General features: G+C 39.2%; 1 protein-coding gene across 20 annotated transcripts in view; it reads right to left on the reverse strand.

Annotated features, from left to right (window-relative positions):
- Window positions 1–27047, reverse strand: part of heph (polypyrimidine tract-binding protein 1 heph) — a 186691-nt gene that overhangs the window by 122969 nt on the left and 36675 nt on the right. For 19 of the 20 annotated variants that reach the window (XM_089462135.1, XM_089462131.1, XM_089462134.1 and 16 more), the window contains one exon: window positions 15109–15207. The exons of the other annotated variant lie outside the window; for it this stretch is intronic. In XM_089462135.1, the coding sequence (XP_089318261.1) occupies window positions 15109–15198 (90 nt within the window). In that variant the 5' untranslated portion in view covers window positions 15199–15207. The remainder of the gene's footprint in view (window positions 1–15108; window positions 15208–27047) is intronic. 20 annotated transcript variants of the gene reach the window in all.

Raw genomic sequence — 27047 nt, forward strand, 5'->3', positions numbered from 1 at the left:
CCACTGCTCAGGTGTCTGGGTGTATATATATATATATGTGTCTGTGTGTGTTTGTGTTTTCCTTCCCCCTTCTACAGTTGACTTTGATTCTGGTGTATTGATATGTATAAGTTCGGCTGGCATGGCATACTTTTAGGCACAGCCGGAAGGTCTCAGCCTTTGATTGAGTGGAGCGCGCGCAAATCCGCAAAATAGATTTCCCAATTGACACATATTTTCTTTTTGCCGAAAAATTGCTTGCATGAATGAATGCTACTGCTACTAGGGCTGCTCTGTTGTTTTTCTTTGGAAAGCACGTATTTCGACTCTTGTTAATAAGATTTTAATATTTATGGCGTGGACACACGGCCATTCGAATCGACACGTGTTTCACTTCTCGCAGCAGTCAGACAGTCAGAGATCAACTTTTCCAGTTAATTTGAAGTAAGTTGAGGAATATCAAAATGAATTCTGATTATTGTGATTTTTGAGGCAAGTCCAGCTGACAGGCTCGTGCATTATTCATTGGCTTTATACAATTCTTTTGTTATGCTTTTAATTTTAATGCTTTTAATTCATATTTGTCTAGCTTGGAGAAAAACAAAAACAAAAACCTGGCCACATAATAAATTAAATTTTATTTAATTGCTTCAGTTAAACGGGCTGCCTGACACTTGAAGCATGAAAAACCGCTCGGTGCGAATGCCTTTATTAATTTCGAAAACAGACCCCAACACTTAAGGCTGAATGTAAAACCTTGCCCACTTCACCTAAAGCATTCGCATTCGCCAGCGGCAAGAAGCAGCGGCTGGCGCTTCTTTATTTCCTTTGCTGATTGTCAACATCAATTATTTAACTTTTGCGTGACAGACCGCCCAAAACTGCGCGGGTATAGGTACCCCTTTTGCCCTCGCTGGTCTATTTAAAAACAGTCAAATAAGCGCACATAAAACTTATCACGCCTGAATTTGTCAGCACAAAGCCAGGCACGAACGGAAAAATTTCGCGGCTGGCTTGAGAGAAGGCAGCAACCCTTTTTTTTCTTTCGTTCTTTTTTTCATTTTTGTCATTGTTGTTATGTGCCCTACGCATCCTTTTTTTGAAATACCCTGTAACTAGATAGGGCAATAGCTGGGGAAACTTTGAATTGATGATGTATATATGAATGAGATTCATTGACTTGAAAAAGCTGCAAAAGCCCAAATACATTATTTAATATAGTAAGAAAGGAACTAAATGCAATTAACTTTATTAACATATTCTAAATAATCATGAAACATATTTAAAACATATTAAAAAAATATTTAAAAAAATTATCAACGAACATATTTAGACCGATAATAATTATAGGGAGCATCACTATAATTAACTATCGATACATAACTATGTAATCGATACGATACAGTGTCATTGATACTCAACAAGTATGTTATCGAAAGTACAGAATTCCATTCTTAATTTGACATATAAGCGTAACTTATTATATTATTATATTATTTTAGGTATAAAAAATATTCTGTTTTACATTTTTCGGTTAACAATGGGAATCGATTCCATAAGTAAAGATCAGTAATATAGATACATTGAAAAAAAAAAAAAAAAATTAAGAAGAATTTCATAATCTATGAAGTGGGATACAAAACCATGCCTACAAAAAATGTACTCATTTTTAATTTAAAAAAAATAAATAAAAATAAAAAATATAGGAAAATAATATTATACAAGTAAAAGGAAAAAGTAGTTTACAAGCTTCGCAAAACTTAAAAAAAAAAAAATAAATAAATAAATAAAATAAAATAAAATAAATAAATAAAAATCAAAAAAATTTATAGATATATCAAAAGAAAATAACCAATAAAACTTATAATATTTAAATATTTAAATGCTTCATGGATTTTAAACCTCTTTTTCTCTACTTCTACTTCAGTATCAATTGCTTTACAGGGTAGCTGCATAGTGCAGTCTATTAGCGTTTGCCTTGCCGAATTCGGTTAGTTGAAAATTTGTCGCCGCTTCTGCTTTGCACTTCATTTTGTGTTTGTCTTGTTGAATGCCAAATGCAAATGCTCTGCATACTTTATGGCGTTTTGTACGCTTTTTTCACACTTTTCTAAGCAGTTGCCGCCGCCGCCGCCGCTGCCGCGCGCACGCGATGAATGGAAATGCCTGAGGGAAGGGGGGGCGCTAAAACAGCCAGCGGGTCGGCGGCGCTGAAAACTTGGGCGGCGACTGCCACTTAAGACAAATTGCGGGTAACAAGTAGAGCGCCCACGTAAATAGGCAAAGCTGCACACAGCGCCAAAATGATAAAAAAAAAAAGAGAGAGAGGGGGAGAGAGAGAGGAAAGAGAGACGAAAGAACGAAAAGAAGTGTAAGTTGGGTGTAAAAAAATATATATATAAATACCCCATTGAAAGCTAGGGAGATGGCAAACTCTGATACAATGGAAATTTGTGGCAACAGAAAATCTGCATACAATTTCGGTAAAAAGGGTTTGCTGTGTAAAGTATGCAGCAAAGTTTTCAATAATGCCAAACGACTCGCCCAACCAATTTCCCTCCGCTTCACAGCGCAGCTAGTACAACAACAACACAGCAATTTGCTTTTCATTTTCTCGTTTTTTTACTTTTTGCACTGCGCGAAGCACTTGAGCGCTCAAGTATTTCACGCCGATTTCTTGCCATGTTTGCCAGCAGCGTTCATTTCAATTGGCAAGCCTGAAAAGCTGACTGCCTGTGGGAGCTGCTCAAGTTGCAAAGTTTGATTATGTTTTCTTTTCTCTTTTTTAACGTTTTTCATTTTCCATTTTGATTGTCGGCTTCTGCTGCTGCTGTTATGAATATCGTGGTTAATTTTCCACTAAAAGTTTGAAGCAGCTTTCCAAGTTTTCAAAGTAGGGACGAGTAATTAGGCAATTAGATAAAGCGTGGCGACCAGCGAGTGTATCAGCGGCATATGCAGCATACGACACATGTGGCGCATGTGGCACATGTGGCATGCGGCTTTGTAATAATATCGCAGATTTATTTGCCAGCTACATTCGGATTGGGGCATATATTATCTGGCACTTTATAGCCTAGGATGCAGCAACATTGCAATAATCTGGGCCGACTGCACGCGCCGCCACTAAAAAAGGGCTTAGCCTCTCCCCCGTTGGGCGTGGCCAAACACGGGGCCTGTCATGCGGTTTTATTAGAAATTGTTATCGCCGCGCCTGTTGCATACACTTGTACCCATGGCTCGAAAGCTGCTAAACTTCGATTTTTATCTAACAAAACTGAAGAGCGAGCGAGAGATAGAGAGACAGAGTGAGTGAGGGAGGAGGGGGTGCCGTGACCTGTGCTCCGCACTGCTGCGACCCCGGCTTATTGGCGCTTGCAAAGTTGCTCTATTTTGTCATAGCCATTTGCTGCTTACAGCTAGCTGGTTGGATGGCTGGATGGTGCTGCCATTGCCGGCTTTGCCACGAGTGCTTTGTTATCTGTGGAATTAAAAACGTCGCCATATTGCTCTGCCAGGACGAGCTCTTAGTCCGACGGCTGTGACGTTGCTGCTGCTGCGGCTGCTGCTGTGGCTGCGGCTGTGTTTGAGTGCACTTTTAGCGCCATAAATCAGAAATTGTTGTTGCGCCCGTTGGCGCAAACTGGGCGCTCGACTGCTGCTGCTGCTGCTGCTGATGCTTCTACCTTGGCTCTGTGGCATGGCCTTTTATTGTTGTAATGCGAATACAAATTTATATTGACATCGTAAAGGTAAAAATCTTTTGCCGCAACTCCTTACATGTATATACATATATGTGGACGTGTGGCTACGATTTTCTGCCTCCCACCCAGCCTCCACGGCCTGCCAACGAAGCCAAGAATATCCTTAGCAGGCTCAACAGCCGGCAGCTCGCGGTGCTGTTCGCCAATCGTATATGCAATGTCAATATTTGTATTTGCTTTCTATGCGAACGTTTGTTGGTTTCCGCTTTTTTACGATTTGGGGTTTATGTGGGCATTGAAGCCATGGAAAAACCCCAGCGCACAGAGCCAACTGTGCAACGAAAGTGTTTTGGCATCAGCGTAGGGGATGTGTATATTTGTGTATATATGTGTGTGCGTGTGTGTGCCTAGAGATACATCTGATATGGATTTGAAATGGGACATGATAGTCATCGCGCCAATTTAAAGTGCTTCAATGGCTGGATACGATCCGCAAATAATTACATAGTGCAGCTCGAATATGAATCTTAAACAGGATGACTGAGAGATAAATATGGATGTCATAATTCTCATATTATTTTTCAGTAAAAATAAACGAGGTACAAAATTATGTTCACTATATTTACAACTACATGATAAATCTATGTCTTGAGAAGTAAACAAAATCTTTTGAACTGTAATTAATTTTTTTTTAAGTTTCATTACATTTGTTTTATATTATTCAAAATATATTAAAAATAATTTTGAAAATTATAAAAATTGTAATATTACTAAGAGTCAGAAAAAAGACTCAGTAAGCAACCCAATGATCGTCGGTTTTTCAATCAGTTTGTGATCGCTGAGAAAACTTTTTTTCCGTTCTGCCGTTTCTTGGTATGAAGCACAAAGTCTTGTGTTTGTATTGGTATTCTTTAGAGAGTGCTGTTTGCTAATCACATCGATAGCGTATGTAAGGTGAGTGTCTGGTTGTGTATGTGAATGTAAAGTTGAGTATTTGATCTATTTGATCTCATACTGATTCTCATTGTACGAACCTCAATCGTATCGCTCACTAAACGATGTTCGTCAAAAGAGCGTCACACGAATAGATCTACGGAAGACGCTCAACAGAAAATAAAAACGAAAATATCCGAAGGCGAGAGCGATAGAATAAACAGTGTAAAGAATTAAACTGTTATTTATTTGCTGAGCATTGCATTTTAAAATGTATTGTATTAAATTTTAAATAACTCATTCTTGACAAATCACTATATATTTGCTTATTTTGGAAAATAAAAATATTAAATTGATTGTAGAATTTTTAATAATTTATTTCAGTTTTTTTTAAACTTCATAAATGTTTTTATACACAAAATTTTAATAGGATTTTACGAGCAAACATATTTAATTTTGGTGTTTTTATTTATATTAAATGAATATTATTTATGCATGAGAATAATTTGCATTATGTTTATTTGGATTATCATATTTTTTATAATTTTTGTTCACTACAATATTGATTTTGACCACTGTACCGCATTGGTGCATTCAATGGCGTTGCCACACTATTTGTTTTATTTGCGAGTGCAACCTCTTGCTTCGCACAAAACGGAGCCACTTTGCTGCTCCACTGCCAGACCCCCTCCCTCTTCCACTCCCGCTCAGCATTCTTTTGACTTTAGATAGAATTTATGACATTATCGCCGTACGTTTGCATTTGATTTTGCTAGCTAACTAGCTGCAATCAGTGTTATGGGGAGGATTTTTGCTCATGGTTGTTATGGTAACAAGAAAAGCGCATTAACTATTCGCCGAGCCGTAAATGTGGATGCAATAAAATAAGCAGCCTACTTTTTAAGGGCACACACTGTTAAAATTTAATGGCGGGAAGGCAAACACCTTGGGCTAAGCTCGCCTTTGCGGCGTAATAAACAAAATTCTAAAGATGCCGTCGCACACGAAAAGTGCTCAAATCATAAACCAAATAATAATTACCCAAAGCTTTGCAAGGGACTTTACAACAAAAGCCAAGCCCAGTTACACATACACATACACACAGGCACACATATACATACAAATACATATGGTTGCCTGGCGGCACACGTTTACGCCCAAAAGAGACACATGGAAATTTATTGATGTGCGCGTGATGTGCCTAGACAGAGCGGAAGAGCGGCACAAGGACAGGCGGGACAGCCAGGACAGACAGGACAGCCAGGACAACGAAATTGGCAGTAAGGACACACAACGGCGAGACTCACTTGAATCAGGCGCGTACGTTGAGCCTTGGCAGCCATAAAAGCGCACATAATAATGTCAAATGAGTTACAACAAAAGCCGACTCCACAAATCCCACCACACCATCCACCCACCCGATATCTTCGGCGCCGTCTTCTTCTTCTTCTACTTCATTCTGGGGCGGTTGGCTGGTCTGCTACCCTTTCGCTGATGACTGTATTAGGGTTGCCATCGCCCGCCCATTTGGTCGTTTGCAGTTTTTATTACGAATTTATAGGCGCACATGCAAATAAATCGCCAAAGCAGAGGGCGGGCCCTGTCTCAAGGTGTGCTCATCACTTCCACTTTCTCTCGAGCGGTTGCTCGTGTTTTCTTTTTCGTTTTCTTTTTTTTTTTTTTGGCTCTTTTTCCTAGTTACTAAAGTATTCGGACAAGTTTTAGTTGGCCCCATTTCTAGTTTCGCTTTCAGTTGAAAACATTTTGCGAATTTTATAATGCTTATTTCACTGGACAATATTTGCGCTGGCCCAACACTTTCGCCGATGGCAGACGATCCAAAGTTTTTACTGTTTGTGTGTGTTTATCTTTGAGTTTGGTCAACAAGTTTTCGACGCGCACCTGCAGACAACGGCGCCTCGCACAGGACACACAGCAGACACGGAGTGAGCCAGTGTAAAACTGGAAAATTTAGAAACTGTTTACGATGGGGGAAGGCGGGGTGTGCAGACGACCAGTGAGGACAGGTGGACAGGAAGTGCCAACATCGCCAGGACACAACTGACGACGATAGTTAAGCCCAACTAATGCATGTGTCCGTTTGTTTGTTGTGTCCACATGCGAGGACACTAAGCACGACTAGGACAAGGCGATGCCGATGACGACAGCAACGACAAAGGCTCCTTCGTTTTGGGCCAAAGAAAAGCAATCTCTTTGCCGCACAGCGTGCAAATCGCGAAAATAAATATTGAACTGTAAAGCCAAAGTCAACATTGTATCTAGAATGTGTGCCTAAGTGAGTGTTTGGGTGTGTGTGTATGTGTGTGTTCCTTCTGTCTGCTGTGTGCAGGCAAGAGTTAAAGCCGCCTCTGAGCCACAGCTGCGGCTCTTAAGTTGTTGCACAAAACACAAACAATAACCGTTCCTTGGCCACAATTCGCGCTCGCTGTGTTTGAACAAAAGCTTTCAACCGACGCGCGTTTATCGATAAATTATGAAAACGAGACGCTAATTATGTCTAGCAAAATACGCAATTGCGCGCACAGCTGCAGCTGCACAGCTCACAGTCTGTGAACGATTATCATAATTAAATACTTATAATATTTATATATTAGCGCAAAGGACTGAACAAATGAAATATACTTGTTTTTATATTCTTTTTATTTTATTAAAATTAAGAGCTATGCATGTAAAAAAAAATATATATACATACATATCTCATATGCTAATAATGAAAAAAAAAAAAAAACAACTTTATTATATACATTTTATTATATTATACTAGGTATATCCACTTTATTTACAGGCAATATCTACTTTTCTGTATTTTAAAGTTTATAAAAGTAAGACTGTTTTGCATTTATTTTTTGAATCGTTATTAATAAAATGCAGTACACAGTTTATGTAGACATAAGATGATTTATTGAAAGAAAGATGAATAATTAATTATGAGTTCCACAGAACATAAATATGGCTCGGAATAGTGTAGTTGGTACAACCTCTTGAGAGCCCAATCATCTGTTAACTTCAGAGTTCAGAGTACATCTGTTAACGCTACTGTTAGAGCTGCTTGATTCTGCTAATGCTATGTTAAATGAGGCATTTATAGGCCTAAACTCTGCTAGACTGTTATAAATGCAAATGAGAAAGTGAGAGACTCAATTATACAAAATTGAGCATAAATATAGCACAGGAAAAAGTAAATCAGTAGCTCTCGTGATGTTCGGCATTTTGAGCAGACGAAGCACGACGAACGATAGTTAGGTTCTCCTCAAACTACGAACACCGGCTTAGCATGATCAAGCCGATGTGCTGTGAGATCAAGCATGTATGCATTATATAGCAGTAGGTAATTCTGAGTAATAAGAGGTGTATTCGTATTTCTTAGAGCAGAAATGTTACACTCTCCGTGCTCAGTCACATTTTGCTCTTTTTCCTGCTCTAGTTCTGTGATACCTGCCCCTCGGCATTCACTTTCTGTGCTCGATCTGCTGCTCTCCCTCTGCTCGCTCACTACTGTGATAGCTCACAGTCAGCTTGCTCTCTCTCGGTGTTCGTCTACTGCAGTTGAGCATATGAAGAATAAAGGCATTGTTGAATGGAAAGCTGAAGCGAACGGTTGCACTTTCTGTTGGTGATTCCGCGACTGAAGAAGTAAGTTGGAAATTTAAGAACACAGTTTAGCACAGGATTACATTTTTTTCCACATTGACGACATAGGCGAATATTATTAGATGGGACTAGCTTCTACTATTACTTAATAATTTAATTAATTTATATATGTCAACAGAGTGCGGTAAAAGCACTCGAACGCAAATTTTGTACATAAATTTTTTAATATTTGTAAATTATTTTTAATAAAACATTGATGCTATTAAATCAAAATGCTATAAAAGCCATGATTGCAATAGGAGCGATCAGTTAGATATATCAGTAAATATTAGTTAAATATTAATATATTTGTAATAAAATGTATGAATGCAGCAATGAATTTTTAATTTATGATTTTTGTTGCAATATATTAATACAGCCGAGTCTCGATAATTTATACCGCCGCTAAATCGAAAATCGCGATAATTCGAAAAAAATTCTATGCCCTTCAAAGAAATGTTCCCAATAATTCTCGATAATTTTAATTTCTGTGTTAATCGAAAAAAAAAGTGATCGCTTTGCCATTTCGAATTATCGGGATATAACTGTATTATTATAAGCCTTTATATATTTGCACAGCAATTAATTTCCTCTATTACAATAGAGTCCCCACATTTATGATGTATTTTGTGTGTAATAATCCCAGTACAAACTCTTTAATGAAGTGTGTGTAAAGTTCTTCAAATACACGCAACTATTTAAACTTGTCTTGTTTTCCTCTGTCGCCCCGCAAAAGTATGCAACATTTTTCGGTCGCCCTCTTGTGAAACTTTAACGAGACATCTGGGAATTGCATCATCTTGTGCAATTTTGTGCTAGTCGTAGTCGTGTATGCTGTGTTGCTATTATTTGTGTGACGAGAGCGCTGTCCCTCTGCCTTTTGTGTCAACCATAATAAATAATGCGCGCTTCCCTCTCACTCTGAGTCTCTCTCTCTCTTTCTTTCTCTGACTATGCGTGTGTGCATGCAAGCAAAAATTGTAAACAAAACGATTGGTTAAACAGCAGAACAACAGCAGCGACGCAAACAAGCCACAAGTAGCTGCCTCCTCCACCTCCTCCTCCTGCTGCTCCTGCTCCCTACCTCCTACTTTAATTCAACTTCCACTTGAAGCGCCAGCAAGCTGAGCAACTTTGGGGGCGTAGCCGGCGACACGCCTTAATTGAAATTAATGTCTATCCCTTTTCGATTTCTATACACGCTGCACGCTGCCCCGGCTATGGCCTCAAGTAAAGGGTCTGCTTTCTGCGTCGGCTCCATCTTGTACTTTGTACTCGAACATAGTTTTTGTTCATTTTCAGCCAAATTGTTTGACTTATGTGTACAACAACAATGACAATGACAAGGGCTGCTTGTTAACTAATCCTCTTGTTCCAGCTGATGTCCTTCAAGACACGCATCCTCTAGATGCTGCTACTGCTGCTGCTGCTGCTTCAGCTCCTGCTCCTTCTGCTGCTGCCACTTGGGTTGTCTTACCAGCTAGTTATGCCCCACGCATGTTTCTCGGACATAATAAGCTCGCTGGTTGCTCTTGGCTGCGTGCCGCATTCGTTTGGACACGCACAGAAATGAGCGGCATGCTATAATATTTTTGTTTAACGATTGTTTTGTGTGCCTGCGCCCGTTAACGGGGGAATAATTAGCCGTTAGCCTTTTGTTGTTACCGTTACATCGCCTCTTTGTGGGTGTGAGTGTGTGTGTGTGTGTGTGTGTGTGTAATGGGCGACCGCAAAATGGAGACGCGAAGAGCCATGAGGCTCTTTGGCATTCCCACTTTAAAGGATGGCGTGTGCATGTCTAATGTGCCACAAATTCTTGGGCCCGAATTACCCCAACAACAACAACAATAACAACAAAAAACAATCACACTAAATAACTATAATTTTTAACGCTTGCCAAGGCTGGCGTAGCAAACAAAGGCCACAAGGCAAAAATCAAATCGAATTGCACACAAGTACAGCAATTCTTGTATGTTTTCTGGTTGGGTTTTCTTGCGGATTACGTGGCGCATACGCAATGCCAGCACTTTTCTTTATTACCGCTGTTTGCCGAGAGCATGTGCGGCACACGGATTTTGGGCAATTTGGTTCGCATCTCTTTTCTTTTTTAATTTCTGAAAAAGGTTTTTATTATGACGCACACACACACACAAACACACAGAAAAGTGCCTGGGCAAATAGCAACTACTACTGCGCTCAGCTTTTTTATATGAATTACAATAATAAAAACCAAAAAGCAAACAAAGCAGCCACAGTCGCATTCGTCGTTCTCCGTTGGCTGGCGCTGGCATGCGTGAGGTGAGCCGGAGGTGAAGGCAAAGAATAAAATCATAAAAATTACGAAAGGTAAGAGACAGCTAAGAAAAACGACAACATGCGAAAAATGCGTTCAAGAAAAATCGCTGTAATAAAGCCAGTCGTCTGGGGCTCGGTGCGCGCTGCTGTGTGCTCTGCTCTGCTCTGCTGCAAATAAAACAATTTGAGTGGAAATAAAAAATAAAACAAAGTACCAGCCCAGCCCAGGTAGCCAACAAAAACAACATCTAAAGGTAGCTGGAAATGAGCGCTTAATACAACACCCCGAAATGTAACTGAAACGCAATCCTTTGTGAGAATAAACTGCGCAGCAAAGCGCCAGACAAACAGCCGGACAGACAGGCAGACACACAGACAGACAGAGAGACAAACACCGGCAAGAAACAAACAATGCTGCACGAAGCAGTCCTCATCGGCAGCATCCTCATCGTCATTCTTACCTCATCGTCTTCATGCCAAAGTAGAGCGCAACTTAAATTATTAATAACAAGCATAAGAAAAATAAATGTACGCGAATGAAGACAAGAAGACAAAAGGATCCAGCAAAGGAGCAGCTGAGTCGTCTGCCAACGGCACTTCGCTGCGCTTCACTTCGTAACCCGGAAGCATTGGCCGGTCAAAGTGCTGCACAGTTGGCATTAAGGTTTATGCCCTGGACAGTCTCCAGTCATGGCTACGCCGCTGACGGGTCGCAGGCGCGGACAGGGTGCATGCCAAAGTGGGTATATAGGTACAATCACCTGCTGTCCAAGCAGGGCGACATACAGAAAGAGAGAGAGAGAGAGAGAGAGAGAGAGAGGGAGAGAAGGAGCAGCAACAACAAAATGAAGACGGAAGTTCTTAAACTCTGCGCAAAAGCGCTTATTGGCTGCTTGTTGTTGTTGGCTTGAAGATTTACGAAATCAGGCTAAATTAAATATAAATTACAGATCTGGACATGTTTTACCAATAACCCATTTCATTTCATTAAAGGCAAACACCATTGCACCAGATAGCTCTACAACAGCCTTAAATAACTTATTGTAATAGTGTATTGGTTGCATATTATTTTTTAAAAGCTTTCATATTCGATTTATAATAGAGTTATGGATAAAGAGTTCAAACTCAAACCAAAGTTGAAGACATCAATGTAGTCCGAAAGGAAAATTTTCCTACGAAATAAATATATAATTTTTTAAATTAAATACAGTAGAATAAATACCAGGGACCGCAAATAAGTGTTACGCATTTAAAAAAAAAATTGAGGCTCAAAAGTATTCCCAAAATGAGAGAGGAAAACACACATAAGGATATTTTTTTATAATTTTTTTTATAATTTTTTTTTAATTTATCAAAAAATAATAATTATTTTTAAATTTTTTCCTATAAAAGTTATAATCGTTACGGTCCCTGATAAATACATATCAGTTTATCTGTGGACCAGAATTTTCCCAGCAATAACTGTATAAATGTTATGAACATGAACACAAAATTATGATATTGACTTTATATGCACTTTGACTCAAGGCAAACTTATTTATATATATTGTAATAAAGAGCGTGCTACAATTTCACTATATATTATATTATATTATTGTAACTAAAATCATCAATGCAATTCAGCTGCAGCACTAATGATTGATCGTAATGTTTAACTTCAGGCAAATGAATTTCGTTTCTCAGGAAATCGAAAATTTGTTGAATATATTAAAAATAAATGAATTACCTATTGGTTTATAGATAGCAGCGAGCGAATAAATCAAATTTGTTGTTCTCTAAGATGTTATTTTATTAAACCCAAAACGTCCATTTTCATAGGCTGAATATGAGACTTCATAATGAAATTTTTTGTTTTTTTTTTTTTTCCCCCTCAAGACATAAACTCGCCCCCCAGACTCTAAAAGGTCTATATAATATGCATATCTCATTGTCTTATTTCTGGTTTTAAATACTATTTAGCCGACACACCTTTACAGCCATTTTTTTATGAGGCAAGGAGATAGATAGATGCTACTCCAACCACTCTGCACCACCTACAAAAGCCACCCAGTTTAATTCTCTGCTAGATGATTTATGCCGTGCGGTCAAGTGTAAGTTTCCGTTGATTCCTCGGGCGGGAAATTGGGTTTAACGGCCGTGGCTGGTGGCTCGTTAAATTTTGACCCCTCTAAGGCAACCCTCGCAGCTGCTATTGCTGCTGCTGCTGTTGTTGTTCTTGCTGTTGTTGTTGGTAGATGTGTCTGACGTTTTATTAAATAATTTTTGCCTTTGCTTTTTTTTATGAACTGCTAACCGGCCTGTTATCACCACGGCTCAGTCAGCGTCTACTTTGCGTGCTCTGATTTGCCTTAATTAGTCGAGTCAGATCCGAGCATGCCTATCAGCCAGTTAATGTTGCCCGATAATTAGCCGCGTGTCGTTCTTTAAGCTGTTTCGTTGTATACAAGAAAACAAATTTTAAACAGAGAGAAAGAGTGAGGGAAAAAATAACAAAAATTGACAACAGATTTATGAGCTGCCAATTAAACTTTGATCCCTTTGGACAACCGATACGATGATAGGCGCTAAATAATTTGTATTATAATTATGCGCTTACAAGCAAATTTCTGTATATAAATTTACTGGAAATGCTTTTTTGACAATTATTGCAAATTATTGGATAAATATGTTTTAAAATATTAGATTATGATACATTATAGCATTTAAAATTTTATTACTCTGGATCATTAAATTTATATCACGAAGTGTGAATGATGATACCCTGTTTTTCCCTCTTTATCTCATCAAAGCATAACTCACTCCCTCTGCCCCCTCATAAATAACAAAAAATACTATGTTGTCCTCCGTGTTGCTCTATGAATTTATACAAAACATATATTTCAGTCAAGCTCCATCGAGTGCTGCAGTTTATTTTTAAAAGCATTTGTCAGTAGTCAACAATTGACATCTCATGTTTCATTTATGTTCGATTGAGTTCGCAAAATAGAATAAAATGCATAGATTGACCAAATCCATTTACGAAGAAAATCTTCTTAATGATGAAAACTACAAACCAATGCAACCACAGGCCAACCTCTGGGCATGGGACAGTGAGCAGTGACAGGAGTCGGCTCTCGTAGCCCACACACACACACAGACAGAACAGCAAGCAGCAGTTATCTTTGATCTGAACGGTTGGACTCGACTCTATTGTGACTTTGTTGGCATGCTGTTTTGGCAACAAAAAATTCATTTACCATGTCACACAGCCTTTGTGGCATCAAGAACGCAGCTGGCGTGCCCCAAGGATAAGAGTGAAACGATGTCCATGCAGTGCTGGTCAAACAAACCGAAAGGGGAGAATACTAGGAATTCATTTATTAAACGTGCACTGACAAAGGCCGACAACAATTTAAACAGCAGCAGCAGCAGGAGCAGGAGCAGCTGTTGATATGCCTTCTAGGCGTGATGGAAAATAATTTTTAAATAAAACAAATTAAAAACGCATTTATATTGGTTCAAGCATTGTGGGCAGACATTGCAAAAATGTTGCTTTAAAGGATCGGCACAATGCCTTACACTCACACACACACATATAGACGAAGATATATATGTTATACGGCGCTAACGAGCGTCCATTATGCAAACAATAAGCGCCGTTTCCTTCAGATAAAAGCAAAACAGCCACACAACAACAACAACAACAACAACAACAATAAAATGGAGCAAACAGCCAAAAAGATGTATATATATCTATATACATATATATATATTGCGCATACGCCACGTTTTGCCACGCAGTGGCTTTCATTCAAAAATAGATTTATGTGTGGCATTTAAACGAAAGGACAAACAAAATCAAGAAATATGTTGCAGCATTTATCAAACGTGACGCATTCCACAACACTGTGAGCCCTTGCCGCGACTGCTGCTGCTGCTCCTGCTGATGCACAGGTTTGACATCATTATTCCTCAACGACAACAACAACAACAATAGCAAACACAGCAACGAGAATATGCGGGCACTGCATTTCGGTATCATTAAAATGTGATCACTGCGCATTAAAGTTGTAGTCAAATGAGGATGTGTGCGGACGAGGAGAGCGTCAGGCGTCACCATCTTGGCAAGCAACAATTTGATTTAGTGGCGCGCATTATACTCTGCTCCCGTTCTATATCTGGGTGAATATGTATATATATTGTTAATATATACATAGACATACATGTGGGTGCGAGTGTGTGTGTATGTGTGTGTGCCTGCAATAATGTCAACAATGAAGCAACCCCACTCGACATGCTGTCACATCCTGTCTGTGGTGGCTGTGGTGCGCTGCTCACTCTTGTGCGCCAGTGGCAGCGGCAACATTTACATATAGCATTTTGCTCCACTTGTTGACTTTTTGGCCACGGAGGTCGCGATTTGCATGATATTCGCATTTATGAGCTTAATTTACTATTATATAATGAGGCAATGCGCAAAGGCCCATGTTACGCACTCGAAATATTATTGGGACAATGGTGCGTGTGTGAGTAAGACAGAAGAGATAGAGCTTAGTAAGAAACTCACCTTGACTCCAATGTGAACCGGTGTGAATTCAGTTTTATGTATTGAAGGTATTGGTATCGGTAATGGCATAGGTAAGGGGCAGGACATCATGGTCGCTACCTGTGGAAACAAGAAAATTGAAATGAAAACAGAGAGACATGTTAGTTAATTAGTTGATACAAGTAACTGGAGTACATACATTGTGTAGTTGATATATAATTACTGTTAGCATAGCATTAATAAAGATAATAAAAGCATTAATACGAATATAGTTAGTGTTTGTTATTATGAGAAAGTCAAAGGATCGAATAGAATGAAGCAAAGGGAAAAAGATAATATTGTTAATGTTAAGCAAATATTAAACAAGTAACAATGATTTAGTTTGGGACGTAAGATGCTTTAATTTTTCGATTTTAGAAGGGTACAAATTAACGAGAGTCGACTCTATTAAACAAGTAAGAAAGGTTTAGTCTGGGGTAGGATAGTAATCAATAAAGCTCAGAACAAGACTCTTCATTTTATATTATTTTTTCCGTTGAGCGCGTTAAGTTTAACGAGTCGTATGTTACTCTCTTGTAGAACATAGTTAAGGGAGAGATACACATTCTTCATATTCACATACACATGCACACACTCAATTCAAGTACGCTATTGATGTCTTTACTCAGCATACCGTTTGCATATATACATAGAAAAAAGTTGTTTCGCTTCAATAACTCAATCAAACGATCGGGGAAAAACGAGAGCGAAAAAAAAAACATTTCACACCGATCGAGAACGAACTCGATCAAATGATCAACTGTCAAAAGCCTCATAAAAATTATTTATGTAATTAAAAATCTCATTATTTTATTATTTAATTGTTTATTTCATTTTTTTTTAAGTTTTTAATTATTATTAAATTTTTTGAAAACAGTTATTAATCATATAAAAAGAGATGAAATTGTCTACTTACTAAAATTTCTATAAAAAAAATTGTTTAATTTTCTCTAAACTGCTATACTTTTCTTCAATTGAAATATCTCATACAAAATCCTGTTCATGCTTTAAAGCAAATCGCAAAGCAATTCAATAGTATCTCTATAGATTCATTCATTCACATTCTTTGTCAACATCACATAATACAGAGAGTAAACTGAAATAGTTTCAGTAACCTACATAGCCTATTATAATGCGGATATAAGGATCGACTTTTATGGTAGACAGTGCAATCGAGCCAAGCCAGGAAAGCGGTCAACATGACCATCAAATAGTTGACAGCTTTTAGCACTATGTCCTACATAAACTGCTTCCTGCTGCCGTTGCTGCTGCTGCCCCTCGCTGCTGGTCAAGCTAAAGTCACTGCCCACTTTCTCTTTCCCTGGTGATTGACACAATGAATGCCGACTTGTCCAACAGTTTGCCAATTCTGTTGGCATTGCAATTTTTCGCCTTTTCAATTTCACGCGTTTTAATAGCACCGGCAGCAGCAACAGCAGCTACAGCTCTGCGTCCTGCACAACAGCACAAATCACAGCCACATTCCCATTGCGTGCACATCCTTCGCCTGCACCATTGCTCGCCATTTTATTTGGCATCATCACTCCCATCACCATCATCATCATCAGCAGCAGCAGCAGTAGCTGTAGTATCATCATCATGGCCATCATCGTCATCATCATTGTCATTTCCGCTTTTGCGTAACGACGTCAACGTTTTTGATGGCTTCATTTCGTTGCGCTGCGTTTCGTTTTGGGACAGCGTTTGGCAAGTAAATCATAACTGCAGCTGCAGCAGCAGCACAACCCCAAATCCACACACACACACACCCCTCCCCCCCCTTCCTACCGCACTAGCACACCCATTCACCGATAAAAAAAACTTTTCGACTTTGTCAGAATACGAGCAGCGCTTTAGACTGCCAACTACAAAGTAAAAATCGCAACGCAGCGCAGCGCATTGCGAAGCTTGAAATTAAAATTGAATGACAAAGTGGCAAATGTTGTCAAAACTTTGCATTGCTCTTGGCAACAACAACAAGCCTTAGCAGCAGCCGCAACTGCCACGAGCCATTAAAGAAAACCAGAAGCAGCAGCAGCAGCAGCAGGAGGAGAACAGCATTGCCTGCTGCACTTACAACATTTCAATTTCCGCACTTGATTTCGGTTTCAGTTTTCAGTTATTCCACAAGTTTCACCACGCAATATGTGAGTAATTGTTGATTGGATTTTGAAAAACAACATTTTTAATCGCATTACCGCAGCGCCAAGGTGGTCTTTGAGTCTATTTTGACAGCACTACACAAATGGGAAATCCTCAGAACGTATCGATTACACACAACTGCCTCGCACTTAGGTGAGTGCCTAGACATAGTTTTGTCTCCCTCTTGCTGTCTGTTTGTCTGTCTGCCAGTCTGTCTGACTTTCTGTCAGCTCGGCTGTCAACTTGTTTATGCAGACATTTCAAATGGTCTGAGTAAATTGTTTTAAGTGCTGCAAGAGTGTCGCTTACATATGTTGTGCGCCACAACTAATTAATAGAATTCTGCGGCTGAGGCAACCAAAAGTGGCAACAATCATCAGCATTATCATCATCCTGCTTATGCTCATCATCATCGTCATCATCATATCAAAGCTAGTGAGTGGCAAAATGCGGCCAGGCATGACCGCTTGCATTTTAATGACGACAACAAACGGAAATTGACGTTGCTTGACTTGCCAACATTGTTGCTCGTGTGTAAGTGCTGGTTCTTTAATGGTGACACGCGACACAGCAGCAACAGCAGCAGCAGCAGCAACAACTCCAACCGACGAGCCGAAAACAGAAATGGCACACATGTGGCAGCCATATGAATACATGGCAAAGTGCGATTGTTGCAAGTTCATTTGTTGTTCAGCTCTAAGTCCAACAACAACAACAACAACACCAACTACATGCAGAGTGACATTGATGCATGACCCGGACCGGGTCAGACGGGCCACCCACGCGTTAATTTGTCGAGCTTTATGTGGCCGCTACGTTTGGCATTTAAGCAGCATAATAAATGCCAGGCAATGAGACTGAAGCGCACTAACGGACTCGGCTCGTGCTACAGTTGGCTGCTGACTGCTGGATGTTCCCATCGTACAACACAATACAAATGCGATCCATACCATGATTAATGTGCTGTTAACTTGCATGCATCATGCTGCATTCAGCATGCACCGTGCAGCATGCCCCATGCCTCATGCCTCATGCTGCACATAGCCCAGAGCTAAGTAGCGGCCTGTCGCTCTGTTGTCATTGCAACAAGTTCATGGCATTTGCCGTTGCATTTTCCGCACTGTCAACTATGCGCACCGCATTGCTGCGGGGCAATGCCAACATTAACAACAACAATAGCCCCAAACAACAACAACAACAACAACAGCATTAACAACAGCTGCACCAGCCAGCCGCGTACCAAATGAAGCGAACATTTTTGCACACGTAAATTGGCAATGCAATGGAAGGTAGCGAGCCGTGCGGGCGGGATGATGATGACTGTGGGTCGGCATAGCTGCGCCACTGGCACTGTTATTATATATACACACAGGTTAATGAACAGCTGGACAGCCCGATGATAAAAGTTGGGGCGTGAGCTGCGCTCTACGGCTGGCTAACTAAATGACTCACTGACCACAACGAGCTCAACTTAATTTAATAATATATAACGTAAATAATAGCTTTAAAAATGTAAGCCAGCAGAGAAAATCCTTTAAAATAACGCAAACACTGACATTTATGAGATAAAATTGGTTATTGTAATTACAATAAATTGAAAATTCCAGGTCAATGCAAATTCCAGCGAAGGTGTAAAGAAAAATATTTTTACAATTCCCCTCTGATTTTATCAGAATAAAATAAAAACACTTGGGAGCATCTTATGTATTTATATGCTGGTAGTTTCTAAGGACACATCCATTTAGTAAAAAGCTAAACAAAAATAAAGAGCAAACAAAGCTTTGTTTACATTAAAGCTTTATTTATAGTTTAATAGGCTAAAGTTGATAGGCTTTAAATTTGATTTAAATAAAACAAAAACTTTAGTTCATTGTTAATTCCAATAAAAGTGTAAAGAAAAATCTATTTACAACTAAAGTTTGTTCTTATCATAATAAAATAAAAAATATTCTCAGAAAGTAACTAAATAACAAACCCATTTAGCTTAACAATCAAGAGTAAACAAAACTAATTTTTTTTAATAGAAAAAAGTGCTTTTAACTAACTTAAATCAACTATTTTCATTTCCCCCAGCACAATCAAATACAGGTAAAAACTGAGCAGCTCGTCCCTTTGGACTGACAAGGAAAAGCTGTCCAGGGCAAAAAGAGAAACGAAAAAAAAAAGGTTTAAGCCGCAGATTTGCATAGTCAATACCATATATCCAGCTTATGCACAACACTAACAAAAGGAACTCAAGGGCTTCGCCGTCCGGCTCCAATCGAAGCCCCAGAGCTAGGCGCATTTAAAAGCTAAAATCGTTTATATTTGTGACACTTAACCAGCAGCAGCAGCAGCAGCAGTAGGAACAGCAACAGCAGCAACAGCAACAGTTGCTGTGGCAGCAAAGCAGCAGAGAAAAAGGAAAAAAATCAACAAGAAGCAAATGTAACCCAAGAATTGTAAACTGAATTGTGCAGCTTTGGCATGGGAAGTGAAGTGAACTATGGAAGTGAAAGTAAATAAAAGGATGAAGAGATGCAAAAATGATGAGTGAGTGAGTGTGAGAGAGAGAGAATGAACGAGAGTGGGATGCGTCACTTTATGCAAAGAATAGCACCCATATTTCTCACAAATCCCCACAACTGTGCTCAAGCTTAATGCGCTGAGAAAACACGGCAAGAAGCTGCCGAGCAGCCCAGCCTGGGCAGCAGTAAAACTTGTTGCCGGCTTGCAAAAGCGAAAGGCAGCAGGCAGGGGCAAAGGCAATGTAAAACGAACGAAATTGAAAAGCAAAATGCAGCATTTGCATAAATTCAGTGCATGCTGCTGATGCTGTTGCAGGTGCTGTGGGTGGGTGCAGGAGTTGGTGCCGGTGCCGGTGCCGGTGTCGGCGCTGATGCCGGCTATTGAACGGAAGCACCCAGATAATAATGATAAGAGACAGGCGTAGAGTAAGCTAAATAATATGCTTTCGTGCGCCATGCATTTGTGATGACGCTCAACTTCGGCTGCGGTTGCTGTTGCTGCTGCGGCTGCCTCCTGTAGCTGTTGCCGTTGTCGTTACCGCCTTGGCAAATGCCCGGCTTAGCGCGTTGCATGCAACGCCTAAAACTATGCAACGAACGCGAGCGCACAAGCAAATGTGTTGAAAATCCTATTCTCTTAAGGATTTGTAAAAACCTCCAACGCAAGCGCCACAGCAGCCAGCCAAGGCCTTCAGTTGGCTCACTGACTAACATGTTGCTCATGTCGACGTGCATGTGTGTGTGAGTGTATGCAGTTGTGTGGTTTTGTGCCGCATCAAATTGCATTAGTGTTGAAAGCTGCAACAAGCAGAAAGAAGAACACTGAGAGATACGAACTACGAGCTACGTCTCCGCTTGGGCCTGTGTTTGCTTTGCATTTTGATGCCGCCACAGCCGCCTTTTTTGGTGGCACCCATCACATGCACACACAGATCCGCCCACGATTGCAGTACCCAATTCGAGTCATGCCTTGTAATGCTGTGTGCTGGCTTTGGCCTAAGCCTGGCCAGAAACAGCTAGTGCCCTGGCTGTTCCACACTTGATAGAGTAGAGTGCAGCAGGCAACGTGACGTATACGTGTTGCATATTTCATCGACCCCCTCTCTCTCTCTCTCTCTCTCTCTCGCTCACTCTCGCTCACTGAACAACAAAGCAGCTATCATTTATCATTTACCAGGTCGGAACACCTCCGTAACAGTCAACCTCCCGGCTCCTCCGACAGCCTTCTTTACATGACAGCCCGTGTTTGTATGTAATTAAAAATGCCAACGCACAATGGTTTAGGTGACACTACAATCAGGTTGCACAGCTTTCGTACCGGCTAATGCTGTCAGACAGAGCGCCACAGCATAGCACAGCACAGCACCCCACCAACGGCAACGGATGACACCAACAGAATACATAAGTATACCATTGCACCTGGCCAATGAATGGTAACAATGGCATGCAATCAGCCAGCTCACCCACCAAACAATTGATGACTGATGCCCCTACTAGCGGACACCGAGTGCGCTGTGTTAATTAACTAGAAAGCAAACTAACAAATGGCACAGCTGAATGCAACCATATTCGGCTTTCATTGTGCACTCACAGATAAACAACAACCAAATAGAGACAACAAAAGCCAGAGAATGAGAGAGAGAGAGAGTGAGAAGGAGAGACAGTGACTGAGCGAGGTAAAACAAAGTTAAAGTCAATTCGAAATGCTACGCAATGTTTTCTTTTATTACTTGCAACATGCCAAATCCCATTGGAAGTGCCGGGCAACTGAGCTACTCGCCGTCTCGCCTCGCACAGATGTTTCCGTCATTCCCTTTCTGACAGATAACATTTCTCGCAAATTAAATGAAAACACCTGATGATATTTGAAATACTACAATACCCACTCTCACTAGGTTTTCGTGAGTTCTACGTTTTCTTTTTTTTGTTTTCTCCAATGTCTGCTGCAGTCCATTTGAGAAATCTTTTACAGTCAAAACAAATACTTTACTGTTGAACAGCAATACAACGACTAGATCATCTAATTGATTGATCGATTGATTGTATATGCATAGTAGCGTAGGTTTTTTTTTTTTTTTTACGATTTTTTATTTATTTATTTATTTTACTTATTTATTTCTTAGTTTATTTATTTATTTTTTAGTTTGTTTCTTAATTTTTGATGTTGCTTGCTTTGATTTTACAAATAAGTATTAGTTTCACATTTTTAATTTAAATTATTAATTTAACATTTTTATTTTTATTTTTATTTTTTTACATTAACTTCAATTGCATTTAATTTAATTTTATTGATCGGACTTTAACAAATAAATTAGTTAAATTATTTTCATTTATTATTAATTTATTATAATAAATGAAAATAATTTAACTCAAACATTTAATTTACTGCACAACACAATTTAAATAAAAATAAAATAAATAAAATAATAATTGAGATAATAATAATAACAAAAAACAAAAAATAATAATAATAATGATATGCAATAAACTAGGGCTATAATTTTCAAATTTTTGAGCATCCATTAAAATTTTTTGTTTTTTTAATTTTATTTAACAGGAAACAAATCAATTAAATATATTATATTCGAGTTGATATTACAATAGAACCTGTTCTAAGCACTTTTAACGTAAAATACTCAACTGTTCTCAACAATTAGGGTATGCTTGTACGTAAACAAAAGAAGCCAAGGCAAAGACTGCCTATTTAAAAAGCTGAACGAGTGGTCGCGCATCACAGCGAACACATTTGTTGTTTGCTCGTTGCTGTTTGCTCGTTTTGCCTGCACACATGTATTGTGAAATTATTTTACAGAGAAAGAACATTTCTATGAAATTAGTTTGCTGTTGCGTCCAAAAAAAATAATAATAATAAAATAAACACGTCTGACTGACATACACACCCATGCATACAGACATATCTATACACATATATTCATATCTGGAGATGGCAGTGGATTCGAAAGAGCAACGATTCAATGGAAGCCGCGCTGAAGTAAGGCACGGCTGGCCTTGAACTGAACTGAAGCGCGGGAATTGCGTCGGAGTTGCGGCTGCGCAATTGAGCTGTCAACTGAGAATCGCGAAATCCGAATCGGAATCAGAATCAGAAACAAAGGCACAAAAGAGTGCAGAGCTAAGCTAAAATATACGTTGGATGATATTGCCCGTCTTACTTCATTTACTCAGCCATCATCATCATCATCATTATCCCCATCTTTAAATTGTTTTCATCTTGTTGTTGTTGTTGTTATTCATTTGGAATCCATTTGACGCGGCGTGGCATGCAGTGAAACGTAAAGCCAAGCAATAATAAATGAGCTTCATTATGGTGTGAAATTCAATGCGAAAAAGATCAAGTGACGTTGGTTGTATATGTCTGCAGTTCATCTGTATGTGTGCGCGTATGTGCGCAGATATCGGGTATGGAGGTTAAAAACATGAGTTCGAGATTTCCATAAATGCACAATTCTTAAAATTTAATAACTGCAACCATTTAAGGCAGCCAATGCTTGCTTTAACCGGTTATACTATGGACAGTAAACACATAGATGGAGTAGCTATAAATGAATTGATATCTTATAATATATATGTCTATATTGTATATAAACATGCTTTTATTTTAGATATTTCAGACTTGGGCAATAATGCACAGATTTCGCATCTGTCTGTCATATCCAATATTCAAATGGGAATATTTTATATACGAACTTCTTCTGTATCCATAAGGTCTACAAAAGTATTTATTACTTGAAGTATAGTTTGAATGCACCTTTGTATCTGCATCTTTGTATCTGTATCTGTATCTGTATCTGTATCTGTATCTGTATCTGTATCTGTATCTGTATCTGTATCTGTATCTGTATCTGTATCTGTATCTGTATCTGTATCTGTATCTGTATCTGTATCTGTATCTGTATCTGTATCTGTATCTGTATCTGTATCTGTATCTGTATCTGTATCTGTATCTGTATCTGTATCTGTATCTGCATCTGTATCTGCATCTGTATCTGTATCTGTATTTGTATGGCAGTAACTATATCAATTCTTTTCTGTGATATCTACAGTATCTATTTTCCGTTCTTATCTTAGTTTAGAAGCATCTTCAGTATCTATACGATTGTAGTATTTCAATTGAGAGTAGTGTATGGGTAATATATCATTTGTAACTCCATATATGAAGAATATTTGTAGTCTTAATATTTTGTTAGTATCCGAAATGTTTCGGTATTTGTATCTGTGCCTCGCATAACCACATATATTTATCTTTATTTGTCGGTAACTTCAGTGTTTGCCAGCCATAAACAGTCCTTTTATGTAGCTTCAGCAACACACACAACAAGCTCATAATAATCAATTTGTTATATCTGGAAACAAGAGCCGAGCATTTCAAGCATGGTGTAATGTGTTTAGCAATTATAGTTCTAATATGGAAGGAGTAGCTTTAATTTTTGCAACTTTTAGGCAATTTTTTTGTTCATAATATTTGGTCAGGCCATGTTTGGGGTTGAGCAAGTGTTAATGACATCTGTATTCGAGAAGGAATCGTTGTCAGCTCGGTTTGAAACACTTTCGTCTCTGGCCTGTCAGTCAGCGTTGAAAAATGTTTATGCATGAGAAATTGTTTGGCCAACGCCGCTGCAGCAGACACATAAATTCTCATTTAGCATCGTCAAATTAATGACTCAAAAAGTTCCAGAACGCTGTCGAAACTGTAGGCACGTTCACGAAACGCACACGTTTCCCACTGATGGGTTCAAGTTGAAAGTCAGCGCACAGAGCACACAGCAATTGCACTAAAAGATCTTGTGCGATGTTCGTCTTGCCTTGTTGTGCCTGTTGCCTGTTGCCTGTTGCCTCTGGCACAGCTGATCGCAGACCATGTGGTTGCCCCGTCGATGAGCTCATCACACAGCAGCAACAACGGGGCAAGTGGAAAAACTTGTCAGACAACCTAACCGGCTGCCGGCCGGCACAGTTACAACGTGCTACAACTGCCAACAACAACAGCAAAAGCCAACAACAAGACGTAACCACAACGTAACAACATTGAATGAAATTATATAATAAAACTATAAAGCTTTGTGGCGTGTTATGTGACATACTCTACAATAGATTAGCACAACTTTCCCATGACGCTTGACTAACAATTACTGCCGATCATAGGAACCGTTTGTGTGTGACATGTTGAACTATTAAAATGCCATTACATATATACTAGATGGTTTATTATTTAATAGTAGATACAGTAATTGGAATGCAAAATATGTGGAAGATGCCTACATAAAAGTCTTGATACGGATTGATATATAAGTTGGAATTTATATGGTGCAATTAAAAATATATGGCATTAATAAATATGTATATGCTATATATGAATTGAAAATAAACAATTTGAAGAATCTAATAAAAAATCTAAATTAAAGGAAAACACTCGTTTAATTTCAAAGAATTTTTTAGAAATAAATTAAGAGAAGAAAAAATCATAAACATGCCTTAAGCGAGTTCCATGGAAATTAAAAATTATTTTATATATAATTATAATTTAAATGAATATAGAACTTGACAGCTAATGCTAAGAATTTACTAGATCTTAGACAGTGTATTCATGTTCAGCTACGTGGCCCACTGACTTTTCTCGATTTCTCATAAAATGGCCTCCAGCCTCGCGTCGCACACAATCGTAAAACATGTGAAGGGGCCGCAAAACTTTTAATGCTTCTGTCCATAGAGAGGAAACGAAACTTGGGACACACTTGTTGCCATTTTTATGGTTTTTCTCCCAAAAAAAAAAAAAAAAAAAAAAGAATAAAAGACAAAGGCAACAAAAAGCAAAAAATTATATGGAACCTCTGGCTATCATTTATAAAGTGCTCACAATACATTTAAGTGTAGTTTAGTTTTTTACTAGAAATCGTTTTCGGGCAATTTTATATTCTGTTTGTTTTTTATGTGCTCAGCGCTTGGCAAACCAACAATCGACAAATGCCAAACACTTGTCATTGCTGTCGGCCTTGCAGTTAGGTGTTTCGCTGCAATTAATCACAACTAAACATGGCTCATTAGCTTTGCAGCTGGCAGCTGGCAGCTGCATCAACTTGCACCAGTCATGCACAGAGCACATACATGTTGGAAGTCAATCGCCAGGCCAGACCGAGTCAGCAGCAGCAGCAGCAGCTTATTGAAGAATTCTCTATGGCCAATGTTTGATGTCTGATTAGCATTAATCTATTAATAGCCATTACAATGGCATACATAGTATGTGAGGTAGGTTGAAAATCACTCTCAGCTCTTACTCAGTCCAACAATGGAAACTGGCTTTCGTCATAGCAATATTACCAGATGCTTGCAGCATACAACAGGGAACAGTGGATGGCAATAATTAGCAATGAAATCACGTGCAAATGGCCGGGCCAACGTAAGCAGCTGCCAATTTCAATTAAAGAAAGGCGCTCAGCTTCCCAGCGGACTGACGATGACGGGAGCCCTTTAAGTGGCCGTGACTAATTAGGAATTAAATTGACAGAAAACGTGTTCGACCCGAGACGTAACGACGGCCCAACCACAAAAGCGACGATAACATTTTAAAGTTTTACATAATTTATGAGTGTTACTTTTTGCAGTATCCTTATAAGTCAAGAGCCCAGCATAGTCTGTCAGCTTAAAAAAAAAAACTTGGCCAGGACCTCCACGACCAGGCTCAGGCTTCATAGGCGCTGACTAACAGGAAACACTGTCTGTTTGGCTAACTGCCTGGCTGGCTGGTTTTGTGCAACAAGTTAAGCTCCTAGTTGTTGACGTGTTGAATGGTCAGCGTTTAAGCTGTTGCACTTCTGACGTCTATAGCCTATATATATATAGCCCAAAAAGCCAAAGGCAAAGCCCATGCAAGTGATGTATAAATGGCTCTATAGATAGCACGTTGACAGGCTACCAGCTTAAGAGAACTCACACACACATACACTACACACACACACACAAACACACATACACTACACACACATTCAGATCAACGCACATGTGGCTGAGTACAAAAGCTGACCAATTAGTTAGCTGGCTTAGTGTTAAATATGGCGGTTGCCTTTTAAAGCACAGTTAAGGTCGCTTGTTGTGCAGAGTGGAACACGTACAGCTGTCTGGCTTTTCAACCTGCAATCAACTCGAGTTCATTAACAACTGGGGAGCAGCCGGAAAAGCGCTTTTCAAAATTGCACACATTTCATTATGAAATATGAAGCCATATACACAGCTAGCTGTTATCCCAGCAAAACAGCT

This window comes from Drosophila arizonae, chromosome 2 (assembly GCF_054131065.1).
Source record: "Drosophila arizonae isolate 15081-1271.41 chromosome 2, UAZ_ARI_1.0, whole genome shotgun sequence".
Classification (NCBI taxonomy): domain Eukaryota; kingdom Metazoa; phylum Arthropoda; class Insecta; order Diptera; family Drosophilidae; genus Drosophila; species Drosophila arizonae.